The sequence below is a fragment of the Plectropomus leopardus genome, chromosome 9 (genome assembly GCF_026936395.1).
Source record: "Plectropomus leopardus strain MGB_pleo_1.0 chromosome 9, ASM2693639v1, whole genome shotgun sequence".
NCBI classification, from domain to species: domain Eukaryota; kingdom Metazoa; phylum Chordata; class Actinopteri; order Perciformes; family Serranidae; genus Plectropomus; species Plectropomus leopardus.
Window position 1 is genome coordinate 14,379,396 of NC_142184.1, and position 13,011 is coordinate 14,392,406.

At 40.6% G+C, this 13,011-nt stretch overlaps 1 protein-coding gene and 1 long non-coding RNA gene across 12 annotated transcripts in view; one reads left to right on the forward strand and one right to left on the reverse strand.

Annotated features, from left to right (window-relative positions):
- The window catches only part of LOC121947397 (membrane-associated guanylate kinase, WW and PDZ domain-containing protein 1-like), a 118,634-nt gene that overhangs the window by 72,391 nt on the left and 33,232 nt on the right, over window positions 1–13,011 (reverse strand). For 10 of the 11 annotated variants that reach the window (XM_042492430.2, XM_042492434.2, XM_042492435.2 and 7 more), the window contains exon 2: window positions 8,372–8,488. In XM_042492430.2, coding sequence (XP_042348364.1) covers window positions 8,372–8,488 — 117 coding nt within the window. Of the gene's footprint in view, window positions 1–3,210; window positions 3,554–8,371; window positions 8,489–13,011 lie in introns of those variants that run through there. The other variant, XM_088082033.1, reaches the window with a different exon arrangement.
- The window catches only part of LOC148188704 (uncharacterized), a 42,544-nt gene that overhangs the window by 19,890 nt on the left and 9,643 nt on the right, over window positions 1–13,011 (forward strand). The window lies entirely within an intron of this gene.

Below are 13,011 nucleotides of genomic sequence, written 5' to 3' on the forward strand. Positions count from 1 at the left end.
ACATTTTTGTCAACGCTTCTGGTCAGTAAAATTAAACAGCTGAATTTCTTTATTTTTACAAGGAATATCTGGACATTTTGGGAAATAAACTTGGGAGTTTTAGTAGATAGAAAGCATTCTTGTGTATGTCAACTGAGTATGAAGCTACAACCAGCAGATTAGCATAGCTTGGCATAATGACTGGAAACAGGGGGAAACAGCTAGCATGGTAGCTAAGTTTAAAATAAGTCAAAAACTAAGAGTGAAAATAATAATTTGCTGTAGATTTTGTTTTACTGGGAACAACCGAGAAATGTTAGCAGTTTCCCCATGCTTCCAGTGTGTGAAATAAGCTAACCATCTGCTAGCTGGAAATGAGTTGAATCAATCTTCTAGTCCAACTCTCAGTAATAAAAGGAATAAGTGTTTATTCCAAGGTGTCAAGCTACTGACAAAATAACAGCAGCAGTATGGCAGTGAGGACTAACAAAACAGTCATGTAACATATGTCGTTTACAATTTGTAAAATGACCAAATGCTCTAGTTGGGTCTTCTAATAAGCAAATAGTCAAATAACAAGCATGAACTGCACAAAAAAAAGCCGTATAATCAATCTTGAAGTAGATTGGCAGGGTTTTTATGTATAACACCAAGTAGGGCCCTAGGATAATAACAGCTGGCTCATCCCGGGAGTAAAAATGATCAAAAACAAAACAGACACTGTAAGCATCCACATGAAAACGCAAAGTTCAGTGAAGAAAGTTGAAGCATATCCCATTTCAGATCAATCTGGCACGATCACAGTCACTGCTCGGAGGCATCGAGGCTCCCAAACACCAGCTACAGTAATGTGGGCTAGCTGGCCGCCACAGCAGATCCACATCTAAACCATCACAAGACTCGCGCACAGATTAGTCTTTTAAAGACGACATGATCAGAACAGAGAATCTTTGTTCAGTCAGTGTACTTGCACAGTTCATTTCCTTGACCTCAAAGATGCAGCTATCGTCATCGTTCCCCGCGAAGAAGACACACTAGCAGGCGAGTGAAATTATCTGTGAATATCTAAATCAGTTCACACCTGCTTTAACCCTCTGAAAGCTGGATCGACATCACTTTTCTTTTGCAGACAGCTTTTACAGTTATGTAAACCTTTGAAACCTGAGCAAATTGGTTTGATTTCTTCGGAAAATGTGGCGAAAAAAAAAATGTCTAACTTGGTAAGAGCTGTCCCGCAAATTGCAAGAAATCAGAAAAATATGACGAGAAAATGACCTAAAATTTATTTATTTTTTTTAAAAAGGGAGGATTATTAGAAAAGTATCCCAAAAACTATATTTATAATTCTGATAATTTTATGTTTAAAATTGTTACAGGAAAAAATAGCATAAAATATATACAGTTAATACATTTATTTTTAATTTTTAGGTCATTTTCTTGTGTGTTTTTGTTTTATTCTTTTATTTCGTTAAATATTTTCTTATTTTCAGGAAATTTAAGAAATGTTTTAAACTAATTTCTTGCTAATTTTTGGGCCATGTCTTGTGCAGTTGCTCATCTCCTTCAGAATTCAATGGGTTAATTAACAATCCCAAGCTCTGGTTATGCTTCATGTGGACTCCCAGTTTGGCTGAAACATCTCTGGTTCAAGCATGTAAGAACTGCCGTTCTCCCCAGTCGTACAGAGAGGACTACATGAAGCATTTCAGCAGTTGTGGGACACGATAGTGACTCATTAATCAGGGAGAGATCACTTTAATTTGACCTGAGTGACTCTGGGATGATCCTGTCAACAAATCTTTACTTGAGTATCCACAAGATCAAAGGAGGATTGTCTTACATGAGCTTGGTGAGGATACATGAATGAGGATTTTGAATAACAAAATCATTGTGAGCCACATTTTACGGTCACGGTCTTTGTGTTTTCTCATCAGGATTGATTGACTTGATGTAGGACCAGATTCAAAGTACAGCTTGTTCTTAACTCAGAAACAGAGACTGTGTTGATGTAATGGTTTCTTCTAGATGATGTATGTAAGATGCCTTTGAAATGGGCTCGGAGGAGATTGTCAATAACAAATACAACGTCAGAGACCTCAGCCTCCAGTGCCACCTTCCTCCCACTTGCCAATCACACTAAAGCAGGAAGGAGGATCTGCAGGCCTTTTAGCCTGTACGATGATTTATTCTAATGTTTCCAAATGATGCCAGTTTGTCACTGTATCTGTAAAATATGCTAAACATGGCAATGAAAGCACATGCATTAAACATAAGTCTAACACACACATAGTCCATGTAAACACACATAGCGCCTGCACCTGTCTACATACATCATTACTATGCAAAAACACATATTTGCCCAGCTTCCTCAATGACCTCGGAAACCGTCGTTTTTCCCCATCGCTCGCCATTTCCAGAGCGAAATCTTGTGTTAGCACAGCAGATATTTGGTCACAAGAACAAAATATGAACCGTGCGTGTGTGAAAAGCAGGCAAACAGAAGCTGGGGCCCACTCATCCGTTACAAGAATGAATGGCCATCATTAGCATGAGGCTCCCCGGCAGCACCCTGCAATGCAGCGACACACACAATGGCGAGTGCCACGCTTCCCCCTGCCGTTCCCCCAGAGAAGCCCTTTTGTTTGAGCAGCATCTGGACCTGACCTCCATACATTTGAGGCTGATGACCCCCCTCTCAGCTCCTCATCTCTTCTCCTCTCCTCTCTTACCCTAACCTCCTCTTAAAAACCTGCTCTGCCTCTACAACAACCCCCCTCCTCCTCCTCCTCCTCCTCCTCCTCCTCCTCCTTCTCCTCCTCTCCTCTCCTGTCTGTTCTTCACACACAGATACCCCCTCCTTCTTCTAGCTAAGGAGAGCAGCCATCTCTTGCTTCTTGAAAAGAAGGTCTGTGTACTAGTGGGCCTTACACAAAGCCTGCAGGGTGAATTAGAAAACCAAGAGGAAAAAGCACCAGGGCTACTGGCCATCTGTCCCTCTGGGTTGGACGTGCCTGCTCCGACTGTGCCTGCCCCCCTCTTCCCCTCACATAATTCCCACCCCTACCCCCACCTTCCCTGATTCCCTTAGCCTATATACACAGCATCAACCACATACACACTCTCTGCCATGCATACATCACAGGCTTCGGATGGCGGATGGTGGTTGGCGGTGAGAGTGGAGAAAAAAAGGAGAAGGAGAGAACGAGGAGAGAATAAGGAGCTGCCACTTGCCTGGATGCAGAGCGAGCCCGGAGCCAGCAAATCAAGCCGTAATCCCTTTCTTTGTGTGAGCGGCAAACAGAGAAATTTGTCTCCAACAATGATTTCCCCGAGATCGGCAGTGGAGTGGAAAACAAGGAAGCGAGGGAGTGAAGGACAGCGAGGAGGGGAGGGAGAAACAGAGAGAGAGAGAGAGAGAGAAGGAGAGAGAGAGAGGAGGAGATGGAGGGTGAGAGCAGCAGAGGCAGGGAGACAGTGGGAGCAGCTACAGTGTGACAGAGAGAGACAGAGGAAGGCAGCAGTCACCACCGAGCCACAGGGACGCTGACACTCACTGGAGGATTTGAAGTGAAGAGAGAGGAGGACGACGGAGAAGAGAGCAGAGAGGGAGAGGGAGGGTGAGATCAGGTGGGGGGAGGGAGGATTGGTTCGCTCTGTGGCTCAAACGCCGGGATAACGCCGAGATAACCCTCATCCCCAAGCAGCAGCTGTAGACGTGAGAGGGAAATGAATCCCACGAGAGAGCGACTTCTCTATCAATTGTGACATTTGCCGCACATGATAACAATGGCCATCTGTAGCAGTGGAGATATGAAGGAGAGGGGAGGAGGACGGGTTTGAGGGGGTGGGGGGTCCTATAAACACACACACATGCCTCAAAAGAGGAAAAAAAACACCTCGACCAGTGGTGGAGGGAAAAGCACCTGTTCGAGTCAAGCAAGAGGGAGCAACACATGTGCTCAGGAGAGAGAGGGAGTGGAGGGGGGACATGAGACACAAAGGAAACAGAGGGCCGAGAAGTGTGGCTTTTATTTGACTGCCTTTGTCATTCTGCCTTGTCATGCCATGAAAACATTTGCATGTGTGTGTGAGAGAGAGAGACAATAAACAGGAGGTGGCAGCGATAGTAGGTCACCAAGAAAGGAAGAGAGGGAGGAACAGGAAGAAAGAAAGACAGAGCGAGAGAGAGGGAAACAGTATAAACCTTTCAGTGTTGGACTGACCAGCATTGTGTTGTGACCCATTTTTGTCTTTGAAGTGGCTAAGAGAAAAAATCTAAGAAAAAAACTCCATCAAAACATGACCACAATTTGCATCATCACTAAAAGGGGACCAAAATGCTTTTCCTTAATTGCCGTCTCATTTATAGTTTTATATATCGGTTGTTCATCTTAAATGATGCCAAAGTTTCAAATAACACGTCAAACTTATTTTAAAGTAATCCCTGTGAGCAAAAACTGCAACCCAAAAATACAACGAGCTTGCCGCATTTTTCTGAGGCTGGTAGCTGTGTTAATGTGATTTAAGCTAGAAGAAATTATTTGTTACACAAGTTAACTTTTCACAGGAGTCACAGGACTTGTATTATTGATTATCTCCATCTTTTAGTTTGACTGCAATTTGCTGGAAAATGAAATGGCTCTACCTTAGAGCAGCTGATGCAGCTTTCAGCTTTTCATAGCCATTTCTGCAGGCCAGATTTAAAAGTTATATTTATATGGTCATCAGCTCCATGTGCATGACTGCAAGTATTTTCATCACATAGCCTACATTGCTACATGTAACTACATGCTAATGTCAGGGAAACGTTGAGTCTTATAGTTGTAGATACTGTTAATTTCTCCCTGAGTTTGAGTCACATTCCTCCTGATACATGTCCATTTGTGAATTAGAGGCTTTTATTAGTGATTTTTCATGCTTGAGTGTGGCTATATTCTGTTACAGTCATTCCCCAGCTGCAAGTACACTGCTAAACGTAGCTACATGCTAATGTCAGGGAAATGCACAAACTTGATTGCCAACGTTGTTAATTTCTCCTTTATTTCGAATTGTATTCCTGCTGGGCCTTGTCAGGTTGTTAAGATTTAGCTTTTATTGACTAATTTTGGTGATTTTTAATGTAAGAGAGTGGCACAATACTTTGTTACAGTCATTCATTTGCTGCAAGTATCTTGCTTCATATGGCCAGCTACTAGGGATGCGCGATAATTATCGGGACCCATAATTATCGGCCTGATAATGGGACCTATGATGTCATACCAATAATTCTGATAATGACATTTTTAGCCGATAAATAGAACTGATAATAAAAAGCATAAATTGCTTTGAAAATCACTGGTGTTGCCCATGGCTTTACTCCACTAGTGCTGCAAACTGCATATTCTAATGCATACAATTTACTTTTACTCTGATTAAACAGATTGTCAGAGCATTTCATTTGAAAAATAAAAAAAAAATCATTACCCTATTCATACCTTCAGGTAATGAAAAACAAACAGAAAGAAATGATCGGTTATTGGTATCATATTGGCAACAAGAATCTGGAAATTATCGCTTATCGATATCGTCTGAAATAATCATTATCGTGCATCACTACTAGCTACATGCTGACGTCAAGGAAATATGTATCTTGGTTGCAGACGTTGTCAATTTCTCCCTGATATTGGATCATATTCCTGCTGGAACATGTGTGGTTGTGTTTTAAAGCTTGAAATGGTGATTTTTCAGGATAGAAATATATCCTGTCACAGACATTTCGCTGCTCTTGATGGTGCAGAGACGCTTAAATGTCTCAGAAAAGCTGGCCAATCAGAGCAGACTGGGGTCTTTCAGGAGGGGCGCTAAAAGAGGCAAAAGGTGAATACAGGTGTTCAAGCATGAACAGTATGAGGAAAATATGTGTTTTTGGAACATTAAAACATGTAAACATAGTAGAAACCCTTAATTGCAAGAACCTGAAAATAAGCATAATAGAGCCACTTCAACACTAATAAGCCTCACATAGGAGTTTTGTCATATTAGGTTTTTCTTTTCCTTTTCATTGAATTCCATGAAAAGACCAGTACCAACAAATATTCTCTGTCTTACAAGATCTGCCGTGTAACCAAAGCCCGATATGCCATATTTTTCTGTACCAAAGCCCTACATTGTTTAGAAACACATTAAAAACACATCAGTGAGCCACACTGTTTCACTGGATGACATGTTCCTTTATCAACATGAACGTGGGCACTGGAGTTTATTTTAAGTCAATCCCACATCCACCATCCTGCTGCTGTAAATACTCACTAAAGCACCAAATTCATGTCCTCAAATAATCCCCAACAAACACAATTTACTCCCGTTAGAGTCAAGTTCTCAGAGCAACTATACATTTGAGACCGGTTAAGATCGATGCCTCCAGCAGGAACAAATAGGCTCAGGCCTTAAAGAAGCCAAAAAGTACAGAAAGACATGCTAGCACATTTTTATTTGGGTGTTTTTATGGGATTTGTTGACAATCAGAAAATATAGTTCCAGCCTCCTTTACTGATTTATCACTACGCATCTGTTCTGTGTTCATGGACTGATGCATTATCTCGAGACGCTGGCCAGATTTATTTTGACATACAGGCTGTAAAAAGTAGAATATTTCACTTTAATGAGTAATCAGGGACACTTCTTTCTGCATGTATGTGTTCAGGTGTGTGTCTAAGCAACAGTGTCATGCTTTATTGCTTATATGTATTGTTCCAAAAAGTAGTGTGAGTAATAACTTGCTCAGGTGTGAGAATACAATCAGCAGGATTTAAAGTTGACTCTACATTTTACTCTCCTTATATTTTTCAAGCACAGCCATTCTCATTTCTGTGGCATCAAATACAGCATCTTGGTCAGCGGCCATTGCCAGTATTTTGTCCATGCTAAAGTGGAAATAGACAAGTGCTTCGCTTTAACTTTACAATTACAAAGTAAAGCTTGATTGCACAACGTATTAGCTATAGAATAATGACACCATAAGCTGAAGGATTGGCTCCCTGTAAGCCGCGCTTTCACTATGTAATTTCGGTCTGCCACTAGACAGAATCTGAAGAGGATATCACTATTGTTTTCCCCAATAGTGATTAATAGCTATCACCAGTTAACAAAGAGTTCTTTGCAGTTACTAGAGGTGAGAGTACCTAACTTTGAGTATGAACATTATAGGGAAATAAAGAGGAATTAGGAGGAAAATGTGTCCAGAAAAAAATCTGTCAACCCCTCAGACTGTATTACAAAATGCTTTACGACATATTTCCCATTTCTGTTGTGCATAAAGTCAAATTTTAATGTGTGCCCTATGCACTCAGAGGCCTTTCCATCGTCCTGTGATGTTTGCAAGAGCCCAACATGTTCATCACATAATCAGGCAGGAATCTATTTTCAATATATCAGAACATCATAATCCCAGGCAGGGCACTGGGGAAGGCTCAGAGAGGCGGATTTACCGGTCACATGGCAGAGCGCAAGAGGACACACAGCCAGAGATAGGGCAGAGAGGCAGAGAGTGAATAAGCAAAGAACAAGAGAGACAGAAAGAGGAAAAAAAAACATTAATCTAGTCGAGAAGCCGCATTTTATTATGAAGCACTGCAATGCAAATGAACACACACACACAGGCGCAGTCCATAGAAACCAGAGGAAGTGGAATCATGTTGCCTTCCTTGATTAAATCATGTCTATGCATATGTGTGATAATCAAAACTATTCCTCGGAACACACACACACACACATACACACACTCTCTTTCTCTAATCACATCCCCAATAGATCCACTGTGCCGTTTTGTTGAAACGCTTTAAGCCTAAAATGTTGTGGTCATCACAACTCATGCAAAAGGCTCTTTTAACACAAACATGACATGAGTACAGTGGGGAAATTAACAGAGTAGAGCTGAACTGTGTCACCCAACCGCAGATCCAACTGTTTGTGACGTAACCGAGCCCAGCTGTGGACTCTGGCACGGCACTGAGTGTTTGGCTCGAGCCACACTTTTTGTATATTTCTCAGTTATGTGAGACAGCTGCAAAAATGGTGCTCTGGCACTGTCAAGACACGAGTGGCTCTAATGGACACTAATATGTAACAAAAACTACAGGGATGATGATGATGTGGAAAATGTTTGTCTTTTCAGAGGTGGCGATGATTTCAAATGATGAAAAGGAAATAAAGTGTAAGGGAATAATTCATGGGTGAGTGAAAGGGAAGAATGAGATCAAGAAGAGATTAAACAAACAAGAAAAAAGCCAAAAGAAAGTGGGTTATTGAGTAAAGATGGAGAAATTATGCTAAAGATTGGTTAAATTCTTCAGCCAAACGTCCTGGTTTTAACATCAACCAGCACAGCGTCATCATTACTGATTTTGTTACTCACAAGGCACAGCATGGCGATACAGATTGGCTCGGATGATCTTTTGAAGCTCGTGATCGGGGGAAGACTTCTGAAATCTCAGGCTCAGGTAGTGCTTCAGGTCCTTGTTGAGCTTGTGACCTGGAAACAGCAAACAGACCAAAACAGCTCAAGTAAACAAACCCCCACATCGAGAAATCTGCTTGTCTCTTTGCTGTTTACATGCTGTCATTCGACCAAATTTAAGGTCATGAAAGGTTGTGACATTTCTGTTGTGGAAATGCTCCTGGATACTACAAGAGCTAAAGACAGATCTTGTTTACCTTCCTGTGGTGGTTTGGAAAAATATAAGTCCTCTAGTGAATAAACAAGTTTGTTTATTGTGTTTACATCTAAAATGTCATGTCAAAAATGTAATGAGTAATCCTAATATTTTAATTACTTCATTACATAATGTAGCTTACTATGGCAATGAAGCTGAAAATTGTCTGGAAAAGAGCTATCCAAAAAGAAGACCTCCCTGCATGATGAAAAGATCCAAAAGGAAAAGAATATATGTTTTACTCGACATACAAACTTTTACTTTTAATGTGACGGCCCCTCTGCTGGTTCCTCTTTCTCTGTTAGGTTCCTGTGCTCATTGCAGGGCAGCAGACTTTATGATTTGAATGTAACCCCTTTGTAATCACCAACATTTTTATAGTAACTGAAATTTAATTACATCTTTTTTCTTAGTAACTTTAACTAATTACATTGACATTTATTGTGTAATTTAATTACACGTTACTACTTACTCCTCAAAACTAGATAAGTGGGTATAATTTTCAACACATTTACCGTATTAGTTTAATGTGAAACATAGTTACCGGTCAGTGTCAAAAGAAAAAGTGATAAAAAGCGTTCAAATCAATATTATCCAGTGAGAAAACAGCACAAAGTAGGATACAAAGATCCAAATGTCGTTACAATGACAGTTTCCATTTGATATAATCAGTCGACAAAAACAAAACCACAGATGAAAAATTCTACCAAGCAAAGTTAAGTGAACTATTAAAATCGTGTTGCATGAAACTCATTTTTGATTTTCTTCGTGTTACTGTCGCATGGAAGTTATGTTTCATGCAATTTGCAACCTGCAACTAGTTGCATTAATGCTCCACAGTCTAAAGAAAGCCTAACATTTGCTGATTAGCAATAAACACAAAGTACAGCTGATGCTGATGGGAATGCCATTAGTTAAGCTGGTATTAGACAAAAATAAAATTTTGACCTGATGCTGACACTAGATGGAAAGTGAATGGTTCGACAAAGCCATTGGAATTCATCCTTAGAAGACATGAATGTTTGTACCAAATTTAATGGCATCTATCAAATATTTGTTGAGAAATTTCACTCAGAACAACATGTCAACCTCATGGTAGCACACAAGGAAAAAATAAGTGCATCACCAAAGTCATTAGGATTCATCCTCTGGGAACCATAACACCAATGTTCATGGTAATCTATCAAATAGTCTTTGGGATGTTTGACTACAACCAAAAAACATCACTAGCCGATGACACTAGAGGTGAAGTCATTGGGTTTTGTCTGTGCAAAATGTCATGGCAGTCCATAAAATAGTCCTTGAAATATTTTAGTGTGAACCAAAGTGTGGGACTGACCTACCAACTGACTGACCGACCGACCGACCGACTGACTGACACTCACTGCCATCCATACAGCCCCACTCTACTGGATTTCATTCATTCCAACTTCTATCTATTTCTTAGATGGAAATGTGGCAAATTGCAAAGATGTAATGTTGACAGTGTGAGTAGAGCAGAGAAAGACACACAATGTCTAACAGGATGGTTAATTTAGAGAGAAACACAGAGATTGAGGCGGGTTTGTGTAATTGATTAAAAGAGTCTCTGATTGGCTGTAATTCTCAGGCTTACTCAGCATTCATCCAATCAGAGGTGCTGATGCTGCTGGCTGCGTTTGGACAGAGCCGCGGCGCTCACAATGGGGCCAGATGGTCAGAGCTCACTCTCACACCAGGGTCTCATTTAGGACCATTTAATGATCTCCAAATATATCATCCATGTCTGGGAGAGCTGGCAAGCAGTTGTTGGGGGAGGTGCCATGGCCTCCTGTCGGCCTCCGATCACAGCGGAGGAGTTTCTCTTGGCTCCGTGCTTTCAGATGGCAGGGTCAGTGTGCTGACCGGGTCGGTAGAGTTTACTTTGAAACCAGTGGGAATAAAGATGCAGTGACATGACTGTTTAAGCACTTCTAGGTTCTGTTATGTCACATATTTCAGTGTGAAAATGAAAACGTGAACATGGTAAAGTTGTGCATTTTCTTAATTTGACTGGGTCACTAAAAAGTGGGCGTGTCTTTGCTGTAGCGCTGTAGAGAACTGTTTAAGCTTCACCATACCTCCAGGTCAAAGGAGAGATGAATAAATTAGACCTCAACCACATTCTTTGGAAATGTCAACAAAGTTTTTCTCAACTGACATCCAAACACAAACCTGCTCATATCGCTTCACTGACCATTAAAAAAAAAAGAAACTTTCAATTCTAATTTCTGATATTGCATACTCTTACTTTTGTTGCTTGTCTTACCTACAAATTAGTTTACTGTATTCAGTAATTGATTTAAAGGAGAAGTTAAGTATTTTGTGAAATATGTTTCTTAACTTTTTTGCTGAGTCAGATGAGAAGATTGTGTCTTATATGTCTGTATTGAAAATAGCTTTGGTTAGATGAAGGCTGCAAACAGAGAAACAACTAGCTGGGCTCTGTCTAAAAGTGACAAATCAAACCTATCAGCACTTCCAATGCTGGTCTTACACCAAACAACTTTTCAGTCGACTTCACTATTGCAGACATAATTGTGGCATGTTCCTGTTTTCTTGATTGATTGGTGTAAAGAGGTTAGAGTCGGAGCTGTCTAAGTAAGTCTTTTTTTTGTTTGTTTGTTTAATATAATCACACCTTTTTACACTTGGCTCATTCAAGCTGCAAAGTTTAGTGACATGACTTTGTCAAAAACCAATAGCTACACTCTCTCTGGCACCACACAAGAAGCAGCAAACCAGATAGACAGTAAAAATGGTGGGGACTCACATGAAGGCCACTAATCTGAACATGTTTCAGTTCCCTTGGACTGTGGAAAAGGAGACAAAAATGGTGAAGTTGCAGATTGGACAAGGGTAGGTGTTTAATAGACATGTACCTGATCCACCAACCAGCCCTTATTTCAGTGAAGTCTTACATTTTGAAACAGTCCACCTCTCATTCCTACGGTCTCCTCCCACTAAAATAGTGCAGCTAACCAGTAGAGGCTGGTAGCAGGCTGAAACAACAAAATCAAAAATATAAAGCTTGTATGCAAATGCAGCGTGTACCTGTGCTGAATTGACAAAAATACTGTCGACATATGGCAACTTGTGTTTCTCTGGCCGCTTGAGGAATAGTTAATATGCCACAATTCTTAAAGGGAGCTTGGTGTGAAATTTTCGACCAAGAGCAAAATAGGAAAAATCTCAAAAGGAATCAAAATCTTATAGTGTATGTCTACAAAATCTCACATTATCTTTAGATGTGATAGGTTGTCATACACTTAAGTCTTTTAAAAGTCCGCTAGTCTATCGTGGGCGTAGAGCTCAGTAGTTAAAATGTTGTATAAGGGCTGCACAATAAATTGAAATATTATCAAATAGCAAAATTGCCAAGTGCAATGCCCATATTGCAGGAGCAGCAATTGTTGGATAAAGGTTAATTGTGTCATAACATTACAAATGAAGTGTTGTATTGCTACAGATGCCCAAGCCTGCAAATTATATTCCAGTATGTGTAAAAATGACAATTTGCCGCTTAGGGCTTTGTGCTGGACTTCTTCTTGACTGGGAATAGTTGCCCAGAAATCAGCCAATACTCCAGGAAGCTGCAAGCTAGGTCTCCAGTCTTTAAGCTGAGCTAACTGTCTGCTGGCTTTAACTTTACCATATAGACATGAGAGTGGTATCAATTTTCTCATCTATCTCTCAGTAAGAAAGCAAACAAGCATATTTTCCCGGTATGCTTGTAGATGTGGAATGAGGTTTGTAACTGAAAATCCTTCAAAACGGAGCAGGAAGTGCTTGCGGCCTAAGAGGAAGTGCCTCTGCTAAGACAGTCGAGGACAAGGACAAACAAGCATCAGTGAAGCAGCTGAGAAAGTGAAAACAGTCTTAAAGCAGAGGAGTATCTGTCATCTGCCCTGAGGTGTGGCCCTGTGGTGACATCATCATCTGTCAGCTTCACATCCACCTCCTCCCCCCTCATAGACATGACTATAAATACCGAAGAATATAACACTGATGATGCGACATCCCAAAAGACACAACAGCCACACACAGTAGGCTACAAACATTAAATCTTAACCAAATCAGCCACTAATATGTTTGTCAAAATGAAGCTTGGGAGACCATATTTGCCATGTAGGGATTTGCATCAATTTGATATCAATAATAACATTTAAAGGTGTGAATCACATTCATAAACACAGCTAAGCTAATGTTATCATCGCTGTTATTTAGATTCTGACGTGGGGTTTATCTACCCAGAAGTGGAGACACTGGTTGGTAGTCTACCTTGCTGTATTTTTCCATTCCTCTACACAGACACGCACACACG